General features: G+C 49.6%; 1 protein-coding gene across 2 annotated transcripts; it reads left to right on the plus strand.

The window, feature by feature from the left end:
- The first annotated feature begins 2,430 nt into the window (after positions 1-2,430).
- On the plus strand, positions 2,431-18,101 carry SGK2 (SGK2, serine/threonine kinase 2). 2 transcript variants are annotated; one of them, XM_026862269.1, is made up of 14 exons: positions 2,431-2,573; positions 8,016-8,085; positions 9,371-9,428; positions 10,219-10,268; positions 10,870-10,927; positions 11,521-11,604; positions 11,916-12,047; positions 12,805-12,917; positions 13,456-13,492; positions 14,036-14,122; positions 15,497-15,592; positions 15,876-16,031; positions 16,395-16,484; positions 16,702-18,101. In XM_026862269.1, the coding sequence occupies exons 1-14, from the start codon at positions 2,522-2,524 to the stop codon at positions 16,855-16,857; spliced, it is 1,239 nt and encodes a 412-aa protein (XP_026718070.1). In that variant the 5' UTR covers positions 2,431-2,521; the 3' UTR covers positions 16,858-18,101. The 2 variants fall into 2 exon arrangements, with proteins under 2 accessions (XP_026718070.1, XP_026718071.1); XM_026862270.1 differs by lacking the exon at positions 2,431-2,573 and adding an exon at positions 5,210-5,361.
- Positions 18,102-18,252: the final 151 nt, after the last annotated feature.

The following is an 18,252-nucleotide window of genomic DNA, read 5'->3' on the forward strand; positions in this document are numbered from 1 at the left end:
GAGGAGAGGGGAGGAGAGGGGAGGAGAGGAAGCAGGATTGTACCTTCCTCAAGGACAAGGCTGACCAGCCAGGAGAGAAAGGGTCGCTTAGAATCAGGCCGCTTCTAATTTCATGTTATTTATTCACTGAGACTGTGCCTACACTTAAAACACTTGGGTGCAAGAAAATCCCATTGAACTCATTTAATGGCAATAATAAGATCAGGCATTTTTTCCTCTGATGATGTAAAGGCTTTACAAGAGATCAGTAATATTCTGCCATGTTCATACTTGTAGAAACAGATGCACTGACAGTTGCAAGAGTTGCTCAAACCCACTTTAGCTGTCCTTCAGAGTAAAATCCTGATCCTGAGTGTCCTCCTCCTGGCTCCTTTCACCAAAACATGGGGAACTTTTCAGTACCCATCTGGGACTCCTTGGCAAAATCAAAGGCAATGCCTGAGACAGAACCCTGGCTTTTTGAAGCTAAAATAAAAATTTAAAGAGAAAACAAAAATTTAAAGAACCCCAGTGATTATCAGGAGTCTATTTAGTCTTTCATGAATCCTCTTAAGATGAAGAAATAGGCTCTTTACCCTATCCTATCCTATCCTATCCTATCCTATCCTATCCTATCCTATCCTATCCTATCCTATCCTATCCTATCCTATCCTATCCTATCCTATCCCTCACCCAGTAGAGATAACTGAGTAGCCAAACATTTTAGGTCACCTTTCACTGCAGGTCAATGGAAACTACTTTGTGCTCTCTAGAGAAATATTTGTTTTAATCTTATCTGGACCCTTCCCTGCAATTCTGATTGCTCAGGACTGTGTGGTTCCACTTCAGTGGTACTTTTATGATTATGGTTTTGCATATGCTAGATAGGGAGATTAAGACACCTTTCCCTCTAAAATAGCATATATGCATAGCATATAAAATATTAGAGAGAGAGGGGTACTTCTCTGCGTGTAGAGACAACAAGCTGGACCTGTTGTCCACTGGATGTGTCCTGCCTCAGAGAAGCTGCAAATGTGGCTTCCTCGGGGTGAGCAGCACAGGCCAGGGCAGGCCCTGCCGGGAGGCACCACAGAGGACCACACAGCCCTCAACCCCTTATAGCGCTCAGAGAAATGAAGGCAGTTTTCCTCCTTTGGGTGGGAAAGGAAAATGTTTCCAAGCACAGGCAATGTCTGCAGGCTCTGAAAAAAATCGCCTTTCTGTGGCCAGGGCTTGCTCCCATCATGGTCTGACCAAGTCCACTCCAGGCAGCAGATGTGCACAGAAGGAGTTAAATTGCCCAAGAGCAGCTCATCACCTCTGAACCCAGGCCCAGCCAGAGGTTTTCCTGGCATAGATGTGCTCTCTGGAGGGCAGAGAAACACCACCCCTGCACAGAAGACCAGCAACGCCGGCAGAACCCAACACTGACACCATCAGGTCTCCAGCTTCACTAGGATTGTTTGATTTTGTTTAGGAGCCTGCAGGTGCTGGGCAGAGGAATGGGCCAAGGCCAGTCCTGATGTAAGGGGTGCATGGTCACGCCTGCAGCACCTGTAGGGACGCATGCCTGTGTGTCTATATAATGTAGTGCCCTGTAAGTGCTCCCACAATCATCAGCCCTTCAGCGTGGCACTAATGTGTCCTGTTGTGGGCAAGGGGCAGCACTTGGGCAAGGGCCGAGAGCTGCTGCAGGCTGCTGTGGCCGTGGGTGCACGGGGACAGGGCGAGAGGGAAAGTCCCACCTCTTGCACGTGGGGAGGGCTGCCCAGGTGGGCAGCACGCTGGAGTCTCGCCCTGCTCACACCTACCTGCCCCTCTCATGTCCTCCATCATGGGGACAACTGCTTGCCCAGGACACCTCTCCAGGGAGAGTCATGGGTTCTCCAGGACAAAGCTCTCTGCAGCTGCCCCAGGCATCTGGTGGTGTCTGATGTTGAATCCCCAGGTGAAGACCTGCCCTGTGCTGGGGATATACTGGTGGTCCATGTGTCCCTGTGCTTCCAGGGAATGTCTTCTCCTGTGCCAGGGAGCCACCAGTGCTGGGGAAGTCACCCTAGGTACAGGGAGGATGAATTTGGTCTCAGATCCTCAAAGCATCGAATAACAACATTCCCTTCCCAAGAAGGGAAATCTGTGAATTTAACAGTTGTAGGGTAAATTTTGTCTGCTGTACAGAAGTCAAACAGCCAACCAGTACCAACCATCTCTCTTCCAGTGCCCTCTATCTGCCAATCCCAAAGTTCTTTCCAGAGGAGTGCGAAGAAAGAGAGACCAGAGCCGTGGCAGAGCACCCCAGAGATCTCGACCAGACTGAGCGCTGGGTGGGTGCTGGCCAGACAAGGGTCAGGGAGCCAGCCCTGCATCCTGGAGCCATGCCCGGCTGGCAGGCAGCCAGCGCTGCACCCCAGGGCTTGTTTCTACTCTTACTCCTGTGCCCTTCACCTTTGCAGCCAGAGAAACGTCTGCGTGAGGACACCCGGTGTCGGTCGCTGAGCTCCTGCCGCAGCCCTAAGGAGAGGGCACTATTCCCACTGGCTTTATGCACATGGCCTGGATGGAGCCTTCCTCCACCACCCTGGGGAAGACAAAGGGTAATGCTTTTGGCTGGTATGGTATCACTAACCCCCTGGGGATGGTGAGGGCATGGAGGAGGCCTCCCCACCGAGGTCTCCGGCTGGCGTTGCGGTGAGGAGCGGCTGGCGGAGGGCAGAGCCCCGTTCTGTGCCTTCCAGGTGGGCTCCAGCCTGGCCCGTGCCACAGCCCAGCCTCGCGGGCACAGTTGGCTGGGGCCGACCCTTCCTGGCAAGGGCCGCATGAAGCCTGGCCCCCATGAGAGCCACGGGTGGCCAGGAGGTGGTTATGTGCAAGGGGGGTGGCAGCCTCACACCACATGCCTGGCCCTGAGCCCCAGCCAGCATGGGCACAGCCCCGGAGTGTCAGCAGCCCTCACAAACAGGGCGGGCAGGGTGGACAAAACCAACCCAGCTGTTGCTTTGTCCATCAGTATCTACTGTCATTACTGTCCATACTCCAGATTAGGTATTTTATGCATTCTAGCTGGTAAAAACTTCTCCTTCCAGGATCCCTCTGTTTTGTCTTCTTTGGATAGAAAATGGGTTTTTAATTAAAGATACCTTTCTATAGAAAATAAAATCAAGTAGATTTTGTCAATAACACCATTTTTTATTGAAAGAAACAAAAGCAAAAGGTATTGACTTGAAAATGTTAAGTTAGCTGCTGAAAGTATTCTGATGCTTGACCATTTCAACACAAGTAGAAGAAAAACCTGAGAAAATAAACACATAATAGAATTTTTAAAAGGGATGTTGTCTGAGCAAAAAAAAAATTAAGGCTTTGATCTGAGAGAGAATGATATTTCAAGCAACACGTTGCTTCCCCTCTCTTGTTACACATGGCAATGAGCACATCAGGTATTTTGGATGATTTCCTCCTGGCAGCTGTAGTCTGGGGTTAGGACCTGTCCCACGGGGAAGGCTGCCCAGACCTGGGCCCTTACCACTTTGCACCCGCCACCTAACTCACTCTATAACATGGCTTTTCTCCCGTTGTAGATACACACAGGGAGATTTCATAGGAAACTACAGTGGAAGCAAAAAGCGACTGCTTTATTTTTAATGAAGAGAGAGAGAAGACACCAGCACATCTCTAATGTCTCCTTTTGCTCAGGGCTTAGTCTCTGTTCTCTCAAAGCACTGTGTGCCTCCAACACCAGGTTTTCCCCTCCATGTGTGTTTATGTTTGCATTTAATACTGCTGCAAAGCTCCAGTCTGGCTACTCTGGGCTGCAGTCTTCCCAGGTCTGTGGAGGACACTGGAAGCAGCAGCTTCTTCTTTGTTCAACCTGAACCAAATAACAGTTTTGACCTTTCTCCCAACCATGGGACAGTGGACAATTTTCCAACTTACTAACATGTAAAAAATTGTTCTTAACACCTGAGATGCCTGCCAGGATGTAATTTGCTCCTACCCACCACCTGCACCTCTCCCTCCTCATCCAAAACTACCACCCCCACCTAAATTCTCACTCCTTGGGTATATCTAGCAGGTGTCTCTTCATTTTTTTCAGCTGATCAGCTTTTCCCTGCTCTCTTTAAAGGGCTGCAGTGAGACAGCAGCACTGCTGTGATTGCCCTGGGAAGGTGGGGAGGCTTGTGTTCAAGGCCTAAATGAACTGCTGCAAGAAACAAAGCTATTCCCCTCTGAGTTTTAGGAAAGAGCCTTGGGCTTCTGCTCTGCCAGGGCAGTCAGGGGCAGGGTGGGCTAGTACGAGGATGGGAAGTGTGGGGAGGGAGGGGTCTCTGTGCTTGCTGCCTGTGGGCTGCTTCCCGTGCTTCAGGACAGAGCCTCCGCTGGTAGATGTGCTCCCAGGTGTGTTTGATGCTTTGTTTTCTATTTTCATGGGGTTATGTTTTGCAAAATTCTGCAAGCTTTAGCCACCTGCTGTTTTCTTCCAGTTTTGCATGTAATTTTTTTCCTCTAAAATCTGGAGGGTTGTTTGTCTGTGGTCTCCAACTTGCTCAGAGCTGGGGCTGCCTGGCTGGGGTTCCTGCTCTTGTTTGTGGTGTCTCTGGGGTGTAGGGGAAAGGATCTGCAAAAGAAAATTGGACAAGCCAGGAGCTCTGCTAAGAAAGCTTCCCCAAGTGAAGAAGTCTTTTAAAGTTTTTCCTAACCTCTTCCTGGACTTGCTGTGTGCTGTAGTGTCTCAGTGGGAATGAAAGTGGAGCTCAGTGCTGGCCTGGAGCTATCTCTTAGATCTACAGCAGGGGAAAGCTTAAGCTTTTTTTTTTTTTTTCCAGTAAAAGCATGTGTTTTCAAGGAGTCCTCCTTCCCACCTCCCCTTGTGCTCCTTCTCTGCGCTGAAACTGGGGCATCTCCCCCTTACGTTGTGTGCAGCCCCTGTGCTGGATGAAAGCTGTGGGCTGCCTTAGGTGCCCCTCCAAAGTCTGTGCTTCTTCCAAAGCATTGCCTGCTGTCCCAATGACAGCTTGCCAGTCCTCCTTGCCTCTCCATGCTGGCAACTAGCCTTTCCCAGAGCGGGAGAGGACGAGGCACTTGCTCCGAGGGGTTTGCAATCTAGGTTAGGTAGGAAATGATGCTGAGAGCGGTGACATCAGGGAAGAGGGTGGGAGGCAGCTTTGCAGATGACGAGTCTGTGAGGTTGCCTCTCTGCGCAAGGTACGCGTTGCATTAGTAATGTGTTTGTAGCAAATAACGCTGGGCTAGCATGGGAATGTGGGTCACCACTGGCAGAACTGTTGAAGGAAGAAGGAGCTGCTTGTGCTGTGCTGGGAAGAAAACGTATTGTTACTGAGGGATGTTTGTTGGGGGGAGACTTAACTGCAGTAACTGCTCCAACTTGTAAGTAGCAGCTTTACGTTTACAGTGGGTACCTGCTGCCTGGGGGATGCCTCTGGCCCAGGGTGTTGGGGTGAAATGATCTTTGAGGAGGGGGCTGTGGGGTGCAGTGGTTCATGTTCCTGGTGTGTAATAGCCACATCATATCAGGAAACTCCTAGACTTGCTTGCTGATGTTCTTGGTGGCCCTGGCTGTGCCAGGAGCATCCCTGCTGCCCCAGCAGCACAAGGAGGGATGCAGCTGGGCATGTATAACCAAGGTTTCCAGCGTATTTTCATGACCTATTTCTGCTTCTGTTGTTCAGTGTGTGTGCGCTCAGGAAGTCTTTGTGCTTTAGGGGGAGTAGGGTTTGCTAGTGATAAGGAAAAGCATGTTTGACTGCTTGGGAGACTTAAACCAGAAACTAACCTGGCTTTGAAGGTGGACTCAGGCTGGGAAAGGTGACTCTGAGGCTAAATAGAAAGTGATACAGGATGGGGATGTACATATCCTAAAAATGTGCATGGTATTTCAGTGCAGAAAGGGAGATTCTTGCCTCTGAGCAAAACATTTACTGAAATAACTTTATTGGAAAACACTGCCCTTGGTCAGCAGGGACTTGTTGAGTAGTTTCACTTCCAACAAAGAAGCTGTGGAGCAAAATGGGGCTGGTGGATGGAAGCATGAAGGGGCTGTGGCCCTGGAAGAGCTGTGCAGCCTTTGCTCAGCAGTGATGCTCCTGCCTAGCTGCAGGCTGTGGAGACCTTGCTAAAGCTGCCTTGTCCAAGCCCTGTGCAGCAAGTCAGGAACTTGTCCTGCATCCTGTGCTGCCAGCAGATACCTCCAGGCTGGATGGATGTGTTTCTGTGGCTTGCCCATGTGTTCCCCAAGATGCCCAAGCTGTGACATGTCCAGCTGTGCCTGAGTCATTATTTTCCCCATGAATCTGGGATCAGAACAGTGTCAGTGGCAGCAAGCTGACCCTGGGGCCAAAGCCAAGCTTGTCTGGGTTCAGATCTGGGGGGAACAGACTGTGTCACCTGATGGAGCAGGAGCGAGGTGTTAAACTGCGTGGGCTTGGTCAGGTTGCTCAGGTGGGAGGCTCCTGGGCAGGGGGTGGGAGCCCTCACTCTTCTACCTACTGCTGTTTGCAGCTTGGTGCTTGTTCCACACACACCTGTGTGCCCCTGGCCATCCTGTGCTGACCTCCCTGAGCCCTGAGTGAGTGTTGCCTGCTCTGAGACAGCAGACCTGATGTGCCCCTGCTATGACTGTGATATCTGGCCAGCCTGTGGGACAGACACAGCCCTGAAGCAGGCATTGGATGACCTTCAATAGACCTTGGTGAGCCAGGGAAAGCCAGACTGTCAGGGAAATAAGGACTGTGCCCAGTGGGAGGAGATGGGGATTGACCTGTCTGGGTGCTGCCTGCATGCTGGGCCAAGCTCTTGTGCCTGCTGCAGCACAAAGTATTGGACAAGGCCCAGGTCTCAGACCAGCTAAGCTCACTCACTGACTGGTTTGTGGGTTTTTCTTTAAATTCCTTCTCTCCCTTTCTTACCTGTTCAGAAACATTAAACCCACAGCCTGTCTTTTGGCTCCTCATCAGATCTGCACCCAGATCCCAGAATGCTGGTGGTGCCCGGTTCAGTGGCTCTCTGGGGCATGCAGGTCCCTCCATATGGCAGATCCTAAGACCCATGTGGGAAGGGCCCTGTAAATGGGCTTGTGTTTACCTCAAAACTTGTTGTGGTCCTACAAACTCCCTGCTTGGAGAGGTGGGCTCTGGCAGGTGGTGCTGCCAATTCCTTGGTCTGTAGAAGACCTATTCCAGGGTGACAACTTGCTTGTGTCTAAAAAGGCCCTTTCTGAAGGGAAGAGGGAAGCATATGTTTCTGTGAGCGTTCAGATTCGTTCTTTCCTTCCAGGAGCAGAAATAGGGTAGAGCCAGCGTGTAAAACTGAGTCTTGAAATATTTTTATGTACTCCTAAGCAAAACAAGGAACTCCTCCATGCAGGTTGCACTTCTCGGGCTTTTTCTCTTGCTCAGCCTGTGCAGTGAGGAGCAGGCTCAGGACTTTGCACCTCAGGGAGAGGTGATGATGATGGGTGATGGCAACTGCCTGCACAGCTGAGCAACAGGGATGTTCCGTGGTGGGAATCCCAGCTTCTGGCACTGGCTGCATGTCCTTGGGCAAGTCACTTACTGCGATGTGTGTGTGCTGGCTTACCTCCTGCAGGCCCCTGAAAGGTTTCATTCATGTCCCTAATTACTCACAGAGTCCTGAATGAAAGGGGCAGTGGATGTGCCAAATGCATGATGTATCCCAGTACAACGTTGTCCTTGTGAGCACTCTCCTTGTCCCTCCTGGAGACCTGGGGTGGCTCAGGGAGGCTTGGTGGTTGTACTTTAGCCCAAGTCCCCTCTGCTGTGGCAGAGGGTGTCTGTTTTGTGGCACTTATCCCCATCCTATGAGCTATTGAGGGCTTGTGGCAGGGCTGGGAAGGGGAGCTGTCCTGGTTCCTATAATTTCCTTGTTATTTTGGTATGTGGGTGGAAGGGGGAGGGTGGTGGCTGAGGAGAGAAGAGCAAGGTCAGTGAAGAATAAATGTGCCTCTGTGCACTTGTGATCACACTGCAAGCTAATCGGCTTCAGTGCTTCAACTTTCCTCGCAGAACTCATCAAGCACAGCCGTGAGAGGATAGGACAAACCATCAAGGCCTCCGGCTCCAGGATCTGCTCATAGTGAGTATGAAAGCCTCCCAGTGGGATGAGAGCCCTTTAAAAGCTCAGCCCGATAACCCCCGCGCTGGCTCCGTGGTGAATGGAGCTGGCTGGCACCAGCCAGATGTGGGCAGTCCCTGGGGACAGCCGCCAGCACCCGCTGCGCTCGGCATCTCCTGCCGTGGTCTGCCCAGCCACAGAGAAGGGGGGCTCCGGGATGGCCGTGGGTCTGTGCCTGGCAGTGCGTGGGGGTGGAGACGGGGAGCACCCACAGGTGAGAGGTGGGGGAGGCTGGTGGGATCTTTGGGCCCCCTTTTTGGAAGGGGTGGGGGACAAACGAGACATCAGAGCCTCCCTGTGGTGTATGAGAGCTTGGTCGGTCAGAGGAGGAATGGACAAAGCGTTCTGGGGCAGGGGAGACAAAAGTTGGTTTTGTTTTGTTTTTTTGTCACCTATTTAATCCTGGCTTTTGCAAGGAGTGTGTGGGAACCCTTAAAACCAAGGGGAGGAATCCCTGGAGTGGCAGGACCCATCCCTCCCCAGTGATGCTCAAGCAGGGTAGATCTGAACCAACAAGTGTTGTTCAAGTCCAACTCCTCCAGCCCCGGCAGCAGCTCCACTGGGTAGCCGAGAGCCCTGTGCTTTAATGCCTCTGCTCACCGTGCCTGTGCTGGCTGCCGTGGCCAGCCCCGTTTCCCTGCAGTGTCAACAGCCCCAGACTGCCACGGTCTGCCCTGGCCTGGGGGAATGGCCTCTGGCTGCTGCCAGCCCCGATGGGGTGGGGTGGCTGGACCCAGCAGGACTCTACTGGCTGCCCTGTGGGGACACTCTCTGGGTTGCAGGGATGGGCACTGCAGTGTCCCTGTGCAGTGGGGTGGGGGCTGCATCTGCCTCGAGAGGGGTCTGGCCATGGCCAGGAGGGCTGCAGTCTCCTCTGACCCTGACGCTGTGTTGCTGCTGGGGCTGTGCTGGTCCTCAGGTGTTTGTGCCCTGACCAGTTTCTGCAAGGGCTGACTGTGGCATTTAATATGCTTGTGCTTGTTCAAATCACTTGTGCACCCAGGAACATTTTCCCCCCCAACCTCCTGTCAGCACGCGCCCACTGTCCCCTGCCTCCCCCAGAGCGTGTGCACCCCCATCCCTTGGGAGTAGCAGTGCTACCGAGGGGCAGCTGGGGACCTCGGCTGAGGTCCCCTATGATGGAGGGGAGCATGCACTGGGGTCTGAGCTGGTCCCTGGGAAGTTAATGGTGTGAAGCTGTTTCTCTCTTGAACTATTTTCAATACTGGCTTGCTCTTCTCCCAAGTGCTGAACGAGTTGCTTTTTTAATGGATCGTTCCCGGAGCCAGGACAAAAGCACCCAGGTGAGATCGTGGCTCTGAGCCAGCAGGTACTTACCTCTGGGATGGAGAGGGGCTGGTTCCTGTAGGAGAAAAGCAAGGAGGAGAGCCTGCTTTAGTCTACTAGGAGTCTTACTGCTGCCTTGGCCCTGTGGGTGGTGCTGGGTGGAGAAAAAGGAGAGTGGAAGCCCTATATAGCCTTTTGGACAAGGCATAATGTTACCATCATCTGGAGAGAGGAAGATTCCTGGTGTGCTGGAAGAAGAGGAACACTTGTGTATGTACCACCTTCTCACTGGGAAGAGGGAGTCTGGCACCTCTGTGGTGCTGGGTGTGCATAAGAGTACTTTTGAGGCTCCAGACCTGGCAGTTTTGGGGCTTAATGAGAGTAGGCAGAGGGCTGCAGGGTTCGGGGAAGATGCTACAGGAGTGTACCTCTGAGCTGTGCTCAGGGCTTCTTGCCTAGCACAGCAGTGGGGAGTGCTTTGTTGTCTTGGTGCTGTGGTGAGACATGCAGTGTCCTTCCTCTGACAGCACAGCAGGTTTTGAAAGCCTCAAGTCAGGAACCAAGCAGTTGCTTAGTATTTTTTCTATGTGCAAGTATGATATGAGGACTTGAGCATGGACTGTAGTATGGCCTCCAGCTTGGGCATGATACTGCATAGCCCTGTTCTCCCTTTCCCCATCACTTAAGTTTGCTTAAGTCTCTTGCTGATGGGTGTTTATCAGTGGCTCTGTGCAAGAGATGCTGTACTGAGAAAAGTGCAATCTGCAGCATGGTCCTTGTGACTAATATTACTGTTATCCTCTCCAGCTTCCAACACCAACTGATAACATCAACCTTGGACCTTCTGCTAACCCAAAGTAAGCTCTCTGCTAAAGCCAGGTAGGGTGTGGAGCATTGCAGTGAAGAGATCTGGCAGGGGAATGCAGCTAGTCTCTGTCTCATGTGGGTGGTGTCTGCAGAAGTCCTAACAATTATGTTACTTGGCCTTTAATACTGTGTGTATCACCAATGTACCAACTTTCAAGACTTTCAACTACAGGTGGTCTTTGTTACCATAATCATCCTCCCCTGCCCATGTTTGCAGCCTCTTGTCCCCTCTTTCTTGAGAGGTAGTAAGGGAAGATATTCCTCATCACTATGGACTCCCTGGGTATCATTCTCTAGAAATGAGGATAAACTGTGTTGCCCATAAAGGTGCCACTTGGTCCTGACAGGTGCTTTCACCTGTGGCTGTGTTCAGCAGGTGGGCTGCTGAGGGATTGCTCATCCTCTGCTGGGTGCACTGGCATACACAGTGAAAATCCCAAACTGGCTGGGAGCAAGGGTCACCCGTCCAGTGCCCTTTAATCCCTTTTACAAACACTCATGTTTCCAAGAAGGATCTCTGCTTTGATGGTAGTGTTGCTGTTGCATATTTCTCTCCCAGAAACATTAACTTGTTTCATTCTTGCCCAACAGTGCCAAGCCAACAGACTTTGACTTCCTGAAGGTTATTGGCAAAGGAAGTTTTGGAAAAGTAAGTGGATTTGTACAGGTGGGCTGTAGCTCTTTAGAGGCAGCTTGGAAAGAGACTTGCTGAAGGAGTTTCTAGTTGTGTTCTTTGCTTGCACCTCTCCTCAGAAGTTTGACCTGAGTGGGATGGAGACCAGATGAGACCCGAGATAGGGTTTTTCACAACCTATTCATAGTTTGAGCTGTCCTGCAACTTCTTTTAAGGGCAGAAGTGTGAGGTGTTTTATGCTCAGGGTGGTAATGGTGAGGAGCACTACATGATTCAAAGTGTCAGATTTGTTCAGCTAGCAAAAGATCTTCAGACAAATCTGTACCTTGTGAGATAGCAAGGATCCACTTTAAGTGGGACTGTCCCCAAATGCTCCAGAATTTTCTGTTGGGTAAGAGATGTATGTGATGTTGGTGTGCTTTTTTTCTGGCCATAAGAAAGTGTTGGAAAGTCAGAGGGTGGGAGCTTGATATTTAAAAATTTATATCTGACCCTCTGAAGCTGTACTTAGTGTGTAATCGCTCACAAGAGTATCGAACTAATGAGGAAACACTAACTGAATGGCAGAATGTGAGGCTGAAATCTGTGACCAGGACCTTCTGTTGCAGGTTCTTCTGGCCAAACGCAAGTGTGATGGGACTTTTTATGCAGTGAAAGTCTTGCATAAGAAAACCATCCTGAAGAAAAAGGAGGTATGTTTGCTCTCCTCCTTGGCTACTTCTGCAAATAGTGGTCCTGGTAATGCAATGTAGGTATCTTGTGGCTGGCATTCATGTAGACAACTTGCATGTTAAACATGGATTTTTTTTTTTATGCCATGGGAATGTGGAGAAGAACTGAGATGAATCAGGTCAGATAGAAGAGAGTGGTTCCCTTCTTGGGGCTGGAGATGACCCTTTTGGTCTCCCAGCTTCCACCTGTTTTAAAACAGCAGTGAGACCCTATCACAGACTGGACTGGACCCTTGCCTGAAACTCTTAACACCTTGCCTGCTTTTTGGTAGCAAAACCACATCATGGCAGAACGCAATGTGCTCCTGAAGAATGTCAAGCATCCCTTCCTTGTGGGACTCCATTACTCCTTCCAGACCTCAGAGAAGCTTTACTTTGTGCTTGACTATGTAAATGGAGGAGAGGTGAGTACGCTTAGAGGCTTTATTTTAATCCTCTGTTTGGGCCTTCCCAAACATGCTGCTTTATTGCCTAAAGCTGTTTCTTGTCAGAAGGTAATGAGGTTGAAGTGAAATCTGTTGCTTTGACTGCTGGCAAGAGGAGTGAAGATCTTGCTGGCTGTGACCCTAGTCAGATGATTCCCAAGGCAAGGATGCTGAGAAAAGTGTGTGCTAGGGGTGTCTTAAAATCCTATGGAGAATATGGGAAATACAGATTTTGGTGAGCTGTAGGCAAAACCCACTTGTAGGCCAGCTCTGGATCCTAGTCTAGTGCTTGGGTGATGCCATTGCAGTGTGCTAGATTTCTTTTTCTGTTCTGTAGAAGCTTGCCTTTTTTTTTTAGCTGTCTTTCTCTGTGCTATCTGAAACTGGCTGGGAGACATTGTTAACATGGATGTCTTTCCCAAATGGAATTCATATTGGGGATCAGCTCTTTGCATGTACCACTTCTCATGGCTCTGCTACCACTATAATCAGCCTGTGGGTTGTAGGAAGCTTGACTAGATCAGCTGATGACCATTTTTTGTGGCATGAATTCTTAAGTGAGATGGTAACAGGAGGACAAATGAAGCAATTTCTAGGAAGGTGTTTAGATTGCTTAAAATCTCTTGGTTTGGGCTTATTTCATGTGCTACTTGCTGCACATCAGGCTTTGGGGCTTGCTCCAGATATCCTTCAGTTTTTTAGAGAAGAAATGATCAACCCTCTCATCTGCCTGTAGCTCTTCTTCCACTTGCAAAGGGAGCGCTGTTTCCGTGAACCCCGGGCCCGATTCTATGCTGCAGAAGTTGCTAGTGCAATTGGGTACCTGCATTCCTTAAACATCATTTACAGGTAAGGCACGTGTCCTGCTGGGCAGGGCAGGGGCACCGAGTCTGCCCAGCCAGGCTGTGTGCAGTGCTGGGGAGGAAAAGGGCTTCACTGGGGCCCTGCAACCTGCAGGGCTGGAGTAGCTGAACAATCTCCCAGCTCAGACAAGAGAGTGCTTGCTGCTGGCACTCTGTCCTGCAAGAGGGGTGCTCTCTGCATGGGATCTGATACACAGTAAATACTCCCAGCCTGATAGTGGGAAGGGGAAAGAATGGTTAAGTGTGAAGATTTAAAATAAACCTGGCTCTAAGAAATTGTCTCTCAGTAACCGTTTATGCATAGATATGCAGGGAAATGTAGGTTAACATCTGATCCTGTACTACAGCATCTGTTTGCATGTGTGTATGCTCATACCCAGCAGTGGTGGGAATCTGCACTTTGGGAAGGCCTCAGTAAACTGGATTGGGAAACTTTGTTAGATCCTATTAGCTGATGCTGTTTCAGATCCGGCTTTCCTAAATATCTGGCCAAATCTGCTCCAACAACACTCTTTGTCTTGCAGGGACTTAAAGCCTGAGAACATTCTCCTGGATTGCCAGGTACATTCACAGCTTGTGCTGCCTTTCTTCTGGCTTTAAAAGCATCGCAGCCATAACAGAGGGCTATGGTTCCACAAGCTCACTTCATTGCACAGATTTTTGCATTTTTGCATCACTGCATTTCTGTGCAAATCCTGCAAGAAGGAGTGAGCCTGTCCTCTTCAGAACTGCACACCTGGGGGGCCCCCCCAGCTGGGACCTGACTTTGTGGGCAGAGATCAGGGGCGCTAAGAGCAAGCACCACTGCTGCTACTCTGGCGTCACCACTACATAAACTGGCTCTGGGATAAAGCAGGGCAGAAACCAGCACTGTTGGATCTTTTCATAGCTATGCAGTTGTAAACAAAATAAAATGCAAACTAGACTCTACTTTCTTTATAGGCTCCTCTACTTGATCTATAGGAAGCCCGGAAGATGAGGGGAAGCAGATGAGCAGTGGGGAACTAAAACATACCTGAGATGTAGTGTGAAGGCTAATGCTTGGAAATCCTGTCTCTTCTTCAGAAAGAGCTGGCCAAGCTGAAATGTCTCTCTTTTCTCTAGGGACACATAGTTTTGACAGACTTTGGACTCTGCAAAGAAGGAATGGAGCAAGAGGAGACAACTTCTACTTTTTGTGGAACTCCTGAGGTACAGCATGCGCTGGGGTTTCATTGTGACACAGGGGCTGAAAGCCTTCAAAGACTTGCTGCTCTGAGTCTCATACTTGCCTGGATGCTCAGCATCTCAAAATATGGACTGAATTAGACCATCTTGGGCTCTTCGAGGTTGTCAGCTTGAAGTTGGAGTTTAGATAAGGCCTTCTTTACTCAGCAGAGACAGTTTTGCCTGTAACAGCTGATTAGTACTCTAAATTTGCTGTACTATTTGTTATTTGCTGTACAAATGCAGGGATCCCTGCACTTGGAAATGGCCTTTCTTGTGAAACTGGGGCTGTTCCAGGAGGCTGTGGAGACAACCTTGACCCTGGGAGCCTGTGAGCAGGTTGTTTACCTGCTCTGATACCCTGGAGCTGCAGAATAGGGAGCCTGCTGGTACTGACACACACAGGACCTGGCTGTGCTCTTCTGTGTGTCCTTGGTATGCAGGACCTGTAAAACACTCTGTGCAGAGGAGAGGACCAGGCTCACCTCTGCAGGGTGAACACTGCTCAGAGGGGAGGAAATGCCTTTTCTGCGCTGCACTTCAACTCGGTTTTGCTAAAACCTATCTCCAGTTTGGCTTCTTGGAGGCTTTATTCCCTGCTTCTTGTCGAACTTGGGATTTTGGTAGCACTTTGGCCTAGGTAATACACCTGTCCTGCTGCTTCTCCTCAGAGCTAGAAGATGGGTCTGTAAACAAGTTACCTTTTAGTATTCAGGCGCAGCAGAAGTGGGCAGGAATTTTCTGGTGGTAGCCCTCAGCTTTCAGTGGGGATCCGCTTATGCAATAGTACAGCACAAGTCAAGCAGGAACGTTTTGAGTTTTGTTTTGTGTTTTTGATGTATGTTGTGGGTTTTTTTTCCTGCCCTAGATAGGAAGCCTGATAGTACACAGAGATAATCCTGTTTGAGACCAGACTTGATGCGCTGCTTGTTCTGCAGGCCACTTGAATTCTTCCCTGTTCCTCCTTGTTGGTGGTTATTAGTAGTTTTGCTGCTTTGGACAGACTTACTGGGACTCAAAACTGCAGCTTTTTCAAAACCACAGAAGCCTCTTGGGGTTTAATAATGTGTCAGTGCAGGACATGTTTGCTGGTTGAATTGTGGTGGGTAGAAAATATTTGTACAAACCCTCTATAGGAAGAGAACCTTCTGTAGCCCAGAAAAACACTGCAGGGGTTTTAGTGGGTGTATTTCCAACTCACTGCTCTGAAGCAAGTGAACAGTCTAGCAAAGCACAGTAGGAAATGTATGTGTGCTTCCTAATGCATTTACTCAGTTTGAACTGCAGCCAGGTCTGTGTACTTATGAGGACAAAGCCCTTCTTTTATAATTCAACTTATTTATTTCTGACTCTTCCCAGTACCTGGCACCTGAGGTGCTAAAGAAGCAGCCATATGACAGGACAGTAGACTGGTGGTGCCTGGGAGCTGTCCTCTATGAGATGCTGTTTGGACTGGTAGGTTTGGAAGCTGTGTGTTTTCTGCTACATAGTGAAGAATTTATTTTTGAAAGTTGTGATGGAAGGTTGGTCTGGTGTTCAGATGGTACCTGACACAGACAACTGAATCCTGAATTCGATGACCTGTTTCAATCATACCATTGCCCTTTGAATAGAAAAATCTGAGATATGGCAGGTCTCCCTCATCTACTGGCTGCAGGACTTATTTTGACCTGTAATGTGTGGTTCCTTTATGGTAGCTCATGTTTTACCTGGCTGTTTCTCCTCTCTTTCAAATTAGCCTCCTTTTTACAGCCGAGATGTGTCTCAGATGTATGACAACATTCTGCACAAGCCACTCCAGATCCAAGGAAGCAAGACTGTGGCAGCTTGTGACATACTCCAAGGACTTCTCCACAAGGATGAGAAGAGGAGGCTGGGTGCCAAGACAGACTTTGTAGGTTGCCTCCATTAGGATCAGGAGAGAGGATGAATAGGAAACTTTTCTATTCTGAGCCTTTCTTTCATAACAGCACTGCCTTTCCCTGCATGCTGATGTGTCTCCGGCCCCCTAAAAGGGGCATATGGGGTTGACTTGGATTTACAAAGGGAACACTATGATGCAAGGTGTGGTGGCAAGCTAGGGCACCAGTGTGAGATGGTGTCATCTCCCTTCAAGGGATTTGCTACATGGCCCCTACATGGATATGTGGCAGCTCCAAGTCTTGCTTCAACCACTTAATGTTATAAAACCAGCTGGCAGGTGCTGGAAAAGGAGGGTTGGCAGAAGACTGACTTTTTCCCCCTGCTTTCTATGCAGCTTGAGATAAAGAACCATGTATTCTTCAGCCCAATAAACTGGGATGACTTGTACCACAAGAGGATTACTCCTCCGTTTAACCCCAATGTGGTAAGTGTCTGGTATCTGTTATATAGTGGTACAAAAGGAATCCCCTCCAGATGTCTTATGCTGACACTGAGGGGTGCTGAAGTGCAGGTTAGGAACTGCACATGCAGTGGTGACAATGCTTTTGGAAGAGCAGCTGTGTTAGACTATTCCAACACAAGTGGTTGGTTTAGGTCTCATCACTCAAAATGACTGTGTGTGTGTCTGCTCCTTGGCTTAGGCCGGTCCAGCTGATCTGCGTCACTTTGATCCAGAGTTCACCCAAGAAGCGATCTCCACTTCCATCACCCACACGCCTGACCCAGCAGCCAGCAGCTCCAGTGCCTCAGATGCATTTTTAGGATTTTCTTATGCACCAACTGAAGATGGCATCTAGGTTTTATAAAGGCTTTGAGAAGCCAGATTTTAACTGAATAGGGTTTATGTTCATGGGTGGTTTTTGGTTGGTTTGGTTTTTGTTTTTTTTAAAAGTATTGGTACTGTCCTTTTGCTCATGGTTTAAGGAAATTGGGACTAATACACTAACTGGCTGGAACAGAGCTCTTTACTTTTGCTTTTTGGTGGATTTCCTTCTAAATGACTGTTCCCCTGGCAAGGAAAGTGGGACACTGATTATTATGTTTTTGCCCTGGCAGAATTGTATTCACTCTGTGGTTGTATTTATGGTTGAGGTATGTACCATCACTCGTATCAACAGACATGTCCCTGTAACTGGTCACTTTTTTGTTGAGGTGTCTCTGCTAGCTATGTCCAACTGCTTTACCCCCCCAGTAGGCAGGGTGACTCTTCACACTACTGAGCAGTGGCTTCCTTTAAGTGGACTGGACCACTTAAGCCACCTGTCCTGGGCTGAGAAACTGTTTGTCAGTTAGTTATTGCTCCAGAGGCAGCTGTGGGTCTGTAAATCCTGACCTGTGCTGTGGCCTTCCATGCCAGCCAGTCCCTCCCCAAGGTGAGTGGATCATCTCTCTCTGGTCCAGGATTGGGTTGCTGCTGAAGCAACAAGGAGGCTGTTATGGAGGAGCTGGTGTGTGGGAGGAAAATCCCAGGTAAAATAGATGAAAAAGAGGCCAAGTTGCTTGGAAAAATAAAAATAACCCTATGGCCAACTTGTGCTTGGGGAGGGGGATCCTCTCACAGTTGTGCTTGCCTTGCCCAAGGCACACCAACACACTGCAATGAGCATGCTCTGGCACAGGGGAGCCCAGGCCAGGCTGAGCCCAGCTCGGTGCCCTGTGCTGGGGCCTGGGCCAGGCTGAGCCCAGCTCGGTGCCCTGTGCTGGGGCCTGGGCCAGGCTGAGCCCAGCTCCAGCAGTCCTCCAGGCTCTGGTGCTGGTCTGGGAAGTCCTGTTATTGATGTAGAACGATTATTTATTCTGCCTTAATTTAAATGCTAGTGCACCCAGTGGATGTCACTTCCCACTTTTTTTTAAAAGTTGTTTTATTCTGTTTCTGGGGGGAGGAGAAAGGGGGCTAAAAGCTTCTAACTGCAACACTGGGGTAGAAGTGGTGTTATGCTCATGCTCTTGGGAAGCTTGTGCTGGAGCAATTTTTTTATTGTACTTTCTTGTACATGCCGAAGTCATCAGAACTATGAGAAGGTTTATATTAAAGTGCATACACGGCTGTGCTTCCATCTGTCTGTGTGTAAGGGATGGAGGGCGGGGGTGGGCTTATTCTGTGCCTGAGAGCGGCGGTACCCCTGCCCTCGCCTGCATGAAGAGAGTCACCGAGACATTTTTTTTCCTAATTAACTAGGAAGTCCCGACCT

This window comes from Athene cunicularia (assembly GCF_003259725.1).
Source record: "Athene cunicularia isolate RWA chromosome 20 unlocalized genomic scaffold, athCun1 chr20_part1, whole genome shotgun sequence".
In the NCBI taxonomy this organism is placed as follows: domain Eukaryota; kingdom Metazoa; phylum Chordata; class Aves; order Strigiformes; family Strigidae; genus Athene; species Athene cunicularia.